A 10,698-nucleotide genomic window follows, 5' to 3' on the forward strand; every position below is an offset into this window, starting at 1 on the left:
GTACCCGGGCTATGGCGGAGTGGATGACGTCACACGCCGAAGTCAGGTTGGTAGACGGAGGAATGTAAACAGTCACCATGACAACATGTGAAAACTCCTGTGGCAGATAATATGGACGAAGACCAACAGCAGACAGTTCAATGTCCGGGCTGCAGATGAGCTCCTTGATAGTAACATGAGCAGGACTGCACCACCTGTTGTTCACCAGAACGGCCCCCCTCCTTTCCACTAACCGCTCCTGGTGCAGTCCCTGTCGGCCCGAACAGTTTGGAAGCCACCGATGGAAACATTGTCATTGGGAATGTCCTGATGCAGCCATGTCTCCAAAAAGCACACCAGACTACACTCCCGGTGCTCCATCTGACTCCTGGCTAATGCTGTTAGCTCCTCCATCTTGTTTACCAGCGATCTCACGTTGCCCATAGTAACGATGGAGAGACAGGGTTTATACACTCCCCTCCAAAAGTATTGGAACAGTGAGGCCAATTCCTTTATTTTTGCTGTAGACTGAAAAAAATTGGGTTTGACATCAAAAGATGAATATGAGACAAGAGATCAACATTTCAGCTTTTATTTCCAGGTATTTACATCTGGATCTGATACACATCTACATTGATCTCTTGTCTCATATTGATGTCAAACCCAAATGTTTTCAGTCTACAGCAAAAATAAAGGAAATGGCCTCACTGTTCCAATACTTTTGGAGGGGAGTGTATTTCTTTTCCTCCATACGCCTCTGTTGTCTCCTTCTGGTTTCTCTCCTCCGCTGGTTCTTCTTTCCTCTGCAACCTCGGTGTGTTTTCCTCCACAATTCTTCTGGAATTTGTGAAGATCTCGTGGTCAAGATGCCAGCAGGTTTCAGAGCGATCAGCTGATCACTCGTGTAGCCAAAACGGCTACCAACGGCCATATGTTTACTGCACCCGGCAGAGTTAAAGTAGTACTTTCACAGCAAAGAGATGACAAGAGCTCTCTCCACCAGCATGTATTGGAGAGGGAACGTCTTAAAAAAATATTACAAACAAAAAAGTAAAACAAATATTTAAAAAAGATAGTTAAAAGTAAGAAAAAATAAGAAAACTAGCAGGAGCAATCGTAACAGGCAGCATATACTCCGCACATGCGCACTGGAAGCGCCATGACAACAATCCATTTATACAATAACATACTGAAAACATGAAGAACGAAGAAGTCAGAGGAAGAGAAACCGTCTCCAGGTGTTTCAGGTGAGCTGGTCGGCCACTGCAGCTTGTCGGTGCAGTCTGAGAGTTTCTAAGTGAAATATAGTGAGTGATGTAGCAGCTCCACCTGCTGGTCAGACTGTGAACTCACGCATTACATGCAAAACATACATGTAGCATGCATGTCATTAAAATATCTGTGCATGTGTTCATTTTCAATATTGTGTGTTTTAAAGTGTTAATGACTGATATCTCACCTGGCTGAAGGTGAACAGGTGAGAATAAGCAGGATGTCTCAAAGTGGCCTTGAATAAGTGAACCTGACTATTTTAGTGACTAACTGTTCTGATTAAACTATGAAATATGAATTCAAACCAGTTTGTCAAATTAAATTAAACAAACCTCTGACTCATGATTTTAATTTAATACTCGTCGTTTGTGAGGTGGTGTTATAGAAATATTTGTATCTGTGCATATGACAATGAAACGATTGAATTGAATTTATAGGTCTCTGGTCCTCCTCCAGGTGTCGCTGCAATCACTGAGGGAGGCGTCACAAGGGACTTTTATTTTGACAGTGTTACCCGGATGTGACTGGCTTTGTTTCCGGGTCGTTAGCGCTGAGCTGGCTGGAGGACCGCAGCGGACTGGAGTCTGTGCCCCGTGTTTCCCGTCTTTTCTTGGAACAGCTGTCGGTGATGGGGACGTGTGCGGGTCCGTGCCGGTCCCTGCTAGTCCTCCTGGGCATGCTGGTCTCTCTGGTCCCCCCTCTGGGCGCCTGGGACGCGGATCTGGAGCTGCTGGACCTGGTGGAGGAGATCCCGCAGACCTTCTACCAGTTCCTCTCTGTGGACCAGGTCCGTGCTAATGCTAGCTGTCTCCATGGTAACCGCACAGCAGCCGCTAGCAGGCTGCTAATGCTAAAGAGCGAGTGCCACGCACACACAAAGTAGCTGAGCTAGTTAGCGGCAGAAGCTAACAGTTAGCACTGACTAGCTGGTTAAACAGGTTCAGTTCCAGTTCTGAGCGAGTGACTGACCTGTCTCCACCTGTTTACCTGTCTCTCTCTCTCTCTCTCCACCTGTCTCTCTCTCTCTCTCCACCTGTCCCCCCCCCCCTCTCTCTCTCCCTCTCTCCCCCCACCTGTCTGTCTCTCAGGACGTGTCAGCAGCAGAGATAAAGAAAGCGTATCGTCGTCTGTCTCTGTCGCTGCATCCAGACAAGAACAAGGACGAGAACGCTGAGACTCAGTTCAGACAGGTACTACACACTATATACACACTACACACTACACACACTACACACTATATACACACTATACACACTACACACTATATACACACTATACACACTACACACTACACACACTACACACTATATACACACTATACACACTACACACTATATACACACTATACACACTACACACTACACACACTACACACTATATACACACTACACACTATATACACACTACACACTACACACACTACACACTATATACACACTATACACACTACACACTATATACACACTATACACACTACACACACTACACACTATATACACACTACACACTATATACACACTACACACACTACACACTATATACACACTACACACTATATACACACTACACACACTACACACTATATACACACTACACACTATATACACACTACACACACTACACACTATATACACACTACACACTACACACTATATACACACTACACACTATATACACACTACACACTATATACACACTACACACACTACACACTATATACACACTACACACTATATACACACTACACACACTACACACTATATACACACTACACACTATATACACACTACACACACTACACACTATATACACACTATACACACTACACACTATATACACACTATACACACTACACACTATATACACACTACACACTACACACTACACACTACACACTACACACACTACACACTACACACTACACACACTACACACTACACACTATATACACACTACACACTACACACACTACACACACTACACACACTACACACACTACACACTACACACACTACACACTACACACACTACACACTACACACACTACACACTACACACACTACACACACTATACACACTATACACACTACACACACTACACACACTACACACACTACACACTACACACACTACACACTACACACTATATACACACTATACACACTACACACTACACACTATATACACTACACACTACACACTATACACACTACACACTACACACTATACACACTACACACTATATACACACTATACACACTACACACTACACACACTACACACTACACACTACACACACTACACACTACACACACTACACACTACACACTACACACTATATACACACTATACACACTATACACACTATACACACTACACACACTACACACTACACACTACACACACTACACACTACACACACTACACACTACACACACTACACACACTACACACACTACACACACTACACACACTACACACTATACACACTATACACACTACACACTACACACTACACACACTATACACACTACACACTACACACTATATACACACTATACACTATACACACTATACACACTACACACACTACACACACTACACACTACACACACTATACACACTACACACTACACACTATATACACACTATACACTATACACACTATACACACTACACACACTACACACTATACACACTATACACACTACACACTACACACTACACACACTATACACACTACACACTACACACTATATACACACTATACACTATACACACTATACACACTACACACACTACACACACTACACACTACACACACTACACACACTATACACACTACACACACTACACACTACACACACTATACACACTACACACTACACACACTACACACTACACACACTACACACACTACACACACTACACACACTACACACACTATACACACTACACACACTACACACTACACATACACTACACACACTACACACACACTACACACACACGCACACACACACGCACACACTACACACACACACACACACACTACACACTACACACACACACACACACTACACACTACACATTATACACGCACACAATACACACACACACTACACACACACTACACACACACACACACACTACACACTACACATTATACACACACACACACACACACACTACACACTATTGATTCAGTCTGGTTCGGGTTTCAGCTCGTCGCCATCTATGAGGTCCTGAAGGACGAGGACAGACGACGCAGGTGAGCCTCACCTATCTGCATCAGTGAAATGACAGAGCACCACACGTCTCAGCAGTCAGTCCACACGTCATATACAGCAGCTGTTCTGTGCTGTATGAATAATGTCACCTCTGCAGGTATGATGACATCCTCGTGAACGGTCTTCCTGATTGGCGGCAGCCGGTGTTCTACTACAGACGAGTGAGGAAGATGAGTAATGCTGAACTGGCCTTCCTCCTGTTCCTCATCCTCACTGTGGGACACTACGCTGTTATTTGGTCTATATACCTGGAGAAGCAGCTGGTGAGACAGCCAATCAGAACACAGCAGACATGCAGACAGCCAATCAGAGGCCATGTGGTTATGTGACTTATCATGGGTTCTCTGTGTGTCCAGGACGAGTTGCTGAGTAAAAAGAAGAAAGAGAAGAAGAAGAAGCTCAGCTCCAGACCTGCAGAGGATCTCAGGTGTATCGGCCAGGACCGGACAGACAGGTACCACTGTGACATCATCGCTGGACTTCCTGTTTCCTGTCTTTTTGTCATTGTTGGTTTGTTGTTCCAGAGTTCAGGACCGGCCTCACTGGCAGGACATCCTCCCTCTGAAGCTCAGTATCTGGCTGTACCTATCCATCAAACACCTGCCACAGACCGTCCAGGTAGGACGGGTCACACCTGGTCTCTGGTCACACCTGGTCTGAGTCCTGCCCTCTGGTCACACCTGGTCTCTGTGTTGCAGGAGGTGCAGCAGTACTATGAGGACTACCAGCAGATGAAGCAGCTGCAGAGAGAAGAAGCTGAAGCCGACCATGAAGTTTCCCCCAGTAAACACCTGACATTATTATTATTGTTACACCTGATTTCCTGTCACCTGACCGTGGTCGTTCTGACTTCCTGTCACCTGACCGTGGTCGTTCTGACTTCCTTTGTGGTCTGTCTAGAGGAGAGGAGGCCAAAGGTCAAGAAGCCAAAGGTGGAGTTTCCCGTCTACACGCCGCCATTGGAGGATGTGATTTATCAGAGTTACGACCAGACGACGTCCATTGATGAAATCGAGGACCAGATGGACGACTGGCTGCAGGACCGCAGATCTGGAAAGAAGAGGGTGTGATGTTATTGATCAGGCTAGACTGAGGTGGCGTACAGGTGTGACAACACCTGGATGATGTCATCATCTCTGTGTTTTGTCCTCAGGCGGCAGACTGGACAGGGGACGAGCTCAGCCTCCTCAGCAGGTTGATGGTTAAATTCCCAGGAGGAACTCCGGGTCGCTGGGAGAAGATCGCTCACGAGTTGGGCCGATCTGTGACCGAGGTAGGCCGAGTCGCTCTGGGACCAGACCGGTCAGGGCCGAGTCGCTCTGGGACATAGCGACTAACACGCCGTGTGTTAGTCGGAGTGAATTCTTCTGTTTGAGAGGAGCTAAGCTAGCAGGCTGCTCTCAGCCACCTCCAGCATTTGTGCTAAGCTAGGCCAATCCAGGCCCAGACACACAGGGATAAAGCTGAGACACATGACTCTGGCAGGCTCTACTAAGATTCTGTTGCTACTGTCAGGTTCTACTGAAGTTCTACTGTCAGTGTCGGGTCAGGTTAGTCCAGGTGTCCGTCTGACTCTGACAGAGAGCACATTAAATGTTGGACTATCCCTTAAAACACTGATGGAGTCTGTTTCCTCCTGCAGGTGACGACCAAAGTCAAACAGGTGAAAGACAACGTGAGTCACACATCAGGTAAGCTCTACTGTCAGGTTCCACCATAAGGTTCTACATTCAGGTTCCACCATAAGGTTCTACATTCAGATTCCACTGTGAGGTTCTACTGTCAGGTTCCACCATAAGGATCCACTGACAAGTTCTGTGCTCAGGTGACACTGAGGTTCTGCGGTCAGGTGACCCAGGCGTTGTTTTCGTTTCAGGATCAGGTCTGGTGAAGCTGTCCGAGCTGAAGGCGCCGGTTTCCTCTGTGAAGTTACTTCCTGTTGATGATGCTGTGGCGACTCAAAGGGGGGGCGTGACCTGTGAGGAGGAGGAGCAGCAGCAGGAGGAGGAAGTAGTGGTGGCAGCGGTCCGAAGGAGGAACAGGAAGTCGGCAGCAGACAGGGGGGAGGGGAAGATCAGAGGTCGTCGGCAGAGAGACTTCGACTCGACGGTGGCAGACGAGGAGGAGACAGAGCCTCTGGAGAACCGGGACAAAGGAGAACACCTCGCCGTCTGGACACAGAACCAACAGAAGCTTCTAGAATTCGCCCTGCAACAGTTCCCCCGAGGAACCGCAGAACGCTGGGACCGCATTGCCAAGGTCGTTCCTGGGAAGACCAAGGTGAGGACAGGTACACGGCACACCTGTCTGTCTGTCCACAGGTAGACAGACGGGTACACCTGTCTCCCTGTGTTCCAAGAGGAGTGTACTGATAATAATTGACTATTGATCTGTTATTGATCTGTCCTGTGTTCCAAGGGGAGTGTATTGATAGTAATTGGTTATTTATCAGTTATTGATCAGTTATTGAACGGTCCTGTGTTCCAGGAGGAATGTATTGATAATAATTGGTTATTGATCGGTCCTGTGTTCCAGGAGGAGTGTATGATCCGCTACAAGATGCTGGCTGAACTCATCCAGAAGAGGAAACAGGCAAAAAGCTGATTCAGCATCTGGCTCCACCCCCTCCACTGTGACCTCTGACCTCCAGACAGGTGAATCATGTGATCGGTGAATCTTGTGACAGCTGACCTGTCTGCAGTGCACTTATTTTCCTGTCCAGGTGAGCTGCCTCCTGATTGGACTGAATTTTAATGAGGTGTTTTTATTTGGGTGGCACGGCATCTCACCTGCTCAGGTGTGTTTTCTGACCGCTGAATCAGAATGAGTAGGTGACCCCTATGACCTCACCTGACCTCTGACCTCACAGCTTCACGTGCCTTATCTCCACTCAGCATGTTGTCTATCAATCACCCTCTGTTCAACTGATCAATAAAAAGTATTTATTACCTCCTGGGCTCTGTCGTCATTGTTTCAGTGGTACACAGGTAATCAATCACCTGGTCAATTGATCCCGTGTGATCAGATTTCAGGCCGGCCTGATCATTCATCTGTCTGTGACCTCTGAGTCCTGGTTCACAGCGGCCATAGTGGGGGAAGAATGGCGGCGTGGTGCCGTCCTGCCTGTGGCGTCCTCAGAGGAAGGTCTGTGATAGTGGTGGCGTGGGTCCACACCGCCATCAGCATGTAGAACATGTTTAAAGTCCTTTCAGACAGGTTTGTGTTTGACTCTGTAGTGACGACGTCAGTGTTTTGTCTGTAATAATCCACAGAAACATGTCAACAATCTGTTAAACCAACATGACATGAAGTGATGCTTTTATTTTGAAAACTGTCCTAGAAGCTGCCTGAGTTGGGCTCGCAGGTAGAACCTCACCTGTCACCTGCCTGTTCTTATAACATGACTGACAGCCAGCACAACTACAGGAGCCCGGGGGGTGTGGCCTGACGCCACACCGCCACAGGAAACTGTTCAAAGCCTTCAAAATAAGGTGAGAAATAAATGTAACAGATGAACAATGAATATAAATATTCATATCTGGGGGGTAATGAGACACTAAGAAGAGAGAGACAAAAGCACTTCCTGCTCAGTGTGCATTGTGGGTAATAAGGGGTGGATGAAGGGTGACAGCAGCTCTGGGATTAGCAGATAACGGACATGATCACAGGGTGATCAGTGATCGATCACCAGACAGGAAGGACGCGATGGAGGAAGTAAAATCAGCGAAAATCTGACTGGTGGAAGCTGCTGAGTCACTTCAGGAAGGCAGGACAGGGGGCGCTGAGGAGTCCAGCTGCTGTCAAGACAGAAGAAGAAGAAGAACTAGAACAGAAGGAGGAAGAAGAAGCTGTCGGTTAGCATTAGCACTGCTGTCAGCTGTTATCTGGAAACGAACCTGTGGATTCGAGTTCACGAGTCACTGCAGCCGTAAGTCAGCGTCACATTTGTATTCTTCAGTTTTTAAAAGCGGAAGTATGACGTGATGCTAAACTTCAGAACGGCCACAAGTTAGTCTAACCCGCTGACGTCACACTCCACAGTGAACATACAGTCCGCTTAACGAGCTAACAGGCTAGCGACCCGACAGGCTAGAGACCCGACAGGCTAGAGACCCGACAGGCTAGAGACCCGACAGGCTAGAGACCCGACAGGCTAGCGACCCGACAGGCTAGCGACCCGACAGGCTAGAGACCCGACAGGCTAGCGACCCGACAGGCTAGCGACCCGACAGGCTAGAGACCCGACAGGCTAGAGACCCGACAGGCTAGCGACCCGACAGGCTAGCGACCCGACAGGCTAGAGACCCGACAGGCTAGCGACCCGACAGGCTAGAGACCCGACAGGCTAGCGACCCGACAGGCTAGAGACCCGACAGGCCAGAGAGCTGTAGTTGTTCTCTGATGTTGCTGCTGATTTCGGTCATTGGCGTTTCTTATTTGTGCCTGTTGAGTTAAACTGCTATTAGCCAACGAGCTAGCAGGCAGATGTCACTAGTTTTATTGTTTGTGCCGATCAGTTTCCAGTCTGTCTCTCTCTCTACCTGCCCCCACTCTTCAGGTGTGATGCAGCGGTCATGTCCCTCCAGGTAACTTTGCAGCAGAGGATCGGTTCTGCTCAGGAGTTGCTGCATCGGGCCGAGCAGCTCTGTCCGGGGGTCGAAGGTCACCACAAGCTGTGCGCTAAGCTGCGGGCGGAGCTGCGCTTCCTGAGGCGGGTGGAGGCCGGCGAGCTACAGGTCAAAGAGTCTCACCTGCACAGCACCAACCTGACGCACCTGACAGCCATCGTGGACTCAGCCCAGAGTCTGGAGGGCGTGGTGGCCCTGCTGCACGTCTTCACCTACCAGGACGCCGCGGGCCGCCGCTGCACACTGGTGGTGGACGTGGTGGCAAACGGAGGGCACACCTGGGTGAAGGCAGTGGGCAGGAAGGCAGAGGCTCTGCACAACATCTGGCAGGGACGGGGCCAGTATGGTGACAAAAGCATCGTCAGGCAGGCCGAGGACTTCCTGCAGGCCAGCCGCCAGCAGCCCGTCCAGTACCGACACCCTCACATCGTGTTTGCCTTCTACAACGGCGTCTCTTGTCCCATGGCTGATCGCCTCAGGGACATGGGTGTCTCCGTCCGTGGGGACATCGTGGCCGTCAACACCGTGGTGACGGAGGAGGAGGAGGAGTCTGAATATGAGGAGGAGGAAGAGGAGGAGGAAGAGGAGGAGGAGGAGGAGGAGGACTCTGAGCTGACCCGGGTGGACCGTGGCACGGTTGTGGCCAGCCTGGCATTTCCTGCCCAGGTGCAGGTGGAGGAGTGTCGGCGTGTTAACCTCGACATTACCACGCTCATCACGTACGTGTCGTCGCTGAGTCATGGCCGCTGCCACTTCACCTTCAGGGAGCCGGTGCTGACGGAGCAGGCGGCCCAGGAGCGCCGCCAGCAGGTGCTGCCGCAGCTCGACACCTTCATGGAGGGGAAGGAGCTGTTTGCCTGCCGCGCCGCTGTCCATGACTTTCAGGTGATCCTGGACACCCTGGGGGGGCCAGGCGAGAAGGAGCGCGCTCAGAAGCTGCTTGCTCGCGTCCACCTGGTGGACGACCGGCCATCGGAGCGTACAGTGCGCCTCACACCCAGCGCCAAGGTCAACCACCGCTCGCTCATGATCTTTGGCACTGGAGACTCGCTGAAAGCTGTTACCATGACAGCTAACAGCCGATTCGTAAGGGCAGCGGCCAATCAGGGTGTCCGATACAGCGTGTTCATCCACCAGCCGAGAGCTCTGACTGAAGGAAAGGAGTGGAGGGCCACACCTGTCTGAGACAGAGACTTCTTCCTGTGCAGGGGCTGATGGGAGTTTGAGTTCATGTACATATGGTGTGATCAGTTTGTTCACAGTCTCTGTTTCCAAAGATCAATAAAGCAGCACAGACACTTCCTGCTCACTTCTCATTTGTTCTAGCAGGTCACATGATGTCAGTCTTCGTGATGCGTTCAGGTTAAGCTGACCAGTCCAACCAGAGGGGTTCTTGTTGAGTTGATTTGGGGTTTGCTGTGAGACCTTCATGATGAGAAATGAAGCTTTCACAAAATAAACTACATGATGATTCACTAGACGGAAGTAGTAACAATATGTTTAATGACATAATAGTGAGTTGTGTAACG

At 49.1% G+C, this 10,698-nt stretch overlaps 2 protein-coding genes across 3 annotated transcripts; both read left to right on the plus strand.

Annotated features, from left to right (window-relative positions):
• The first annotated feature begins 1,800 nt into the window (after window positions 1-1,800).
• On the plus strand, window positions 1,801-7,490 carry dnajc1 (DnaJ (Hsp40) homolog, subfamily C, member 1). Of its 2 annotated transcripts, none has more exons than XM_070844514.1 (12): window positions 1,801-2,038; window positions 2,340-2,441; window positions 4,476-4,522; window positions 4,639-4,804; window positions 4,898-4,995; window positions 5,066-5,159; window positions 5,240-5,324; window positions 5,442-5,605; window positions 5,695-5,814; window positions 6,184-6,232; window positions 6,418-6,831; window positions 7,077-7,490. In XM_070844514.1, the coding sequence occupies exons 1-12, from the start codon at window positions 1,880-1,882 to the stop codon at window positions 7,109-7,111; spliced, it is 1,533 nt and encodes a 510-aa protein (XP_070700615.1). In that variant the 5' UTR covers window positions 1,801-1,879; the 3' UTR covers window positions 7,112-7,490. The 2 variants fall into 2 exon arrangements, with proteins under 2 accessions (XP_070700615.1, XP_070700614.1); XM_070844513.1 differs by having other exon boundaries at window positions 6,418-6,821.
• Window positions 7,491-8,394: 904 nt separating this feature from the next.
• On the plus strand, window positions 8,395-10,468 carry c15h7orf25 (chromosome 15 C7orf25 homolog). Its single transcript, XM_070845840.1, has 2 exons — window positions 8,395-8,469; window positions 9,100-10,468. Exon 2 carries the CDS (start codon window positions 9,116-9,118, stop codon window positions 10,352-10,354), a length of 1,239 nt encoding a protein of 412 aa, XP_070701941.1. The 5' UTR covers window positions 8,395-8,469; window positions 9,100-9,115; the 3' UTR covers window positions 10,355-10,468.
• Window positions 10,469-10,698: the final 230 nt, after the last annotated feature.

This window comes from Pempheris klunzingeri, chromosome 15 (assembly GCF_042242105.1).
Source record: "Pempheris klunzingeri isolate RE-2024b chromosome 15, fPemKlu1.hap1, whole genome shotgun sequence".
Taxonomy (NCBI): domain Eukaryota; kingdom Metazoa; phylum Chordata; class Actinopteri; order Acropomatiformes; family Pempheridae; genus Pempheris; species Pempheris klunzingeri.

What these genes read in the sequence shown, in the direction of transcription:
- dnajc1 (XM_070844513.1), top strand. Translation starts at nt 1,880, where the DNA reads ATGGGGACGTGTGCGGGTCCGTGCCGGTCCCTGCTAGTCCTCCTGGGC. An exon ending in AGTTCCTCTCTGTGGACCAG is followed by an intron (nt 2,039 to 2,339) that starts GTCCGTGCTAAT and finishes TCTGTCTCTCAG; the next exon opens with GACGTGTCAGCAGCAGAGAT. An exon ending in CTGAGACTCAGTTCAGACAG is followed by an intron (nt 2,442 to 4,475) that starts GTACTACACACT and finishes TTCGGGTTTCAG; the next exon opens with CTCGTCGCCATCTATGAGGT.
- c15h7orf25 (XM_070845840.1), top strand. Translation starts at nt 9,116, where the DNA reads ATGTCCCTCCAGGTAACTTTGCAGCAGAGGATCGGTTCTGCTCAGGAG.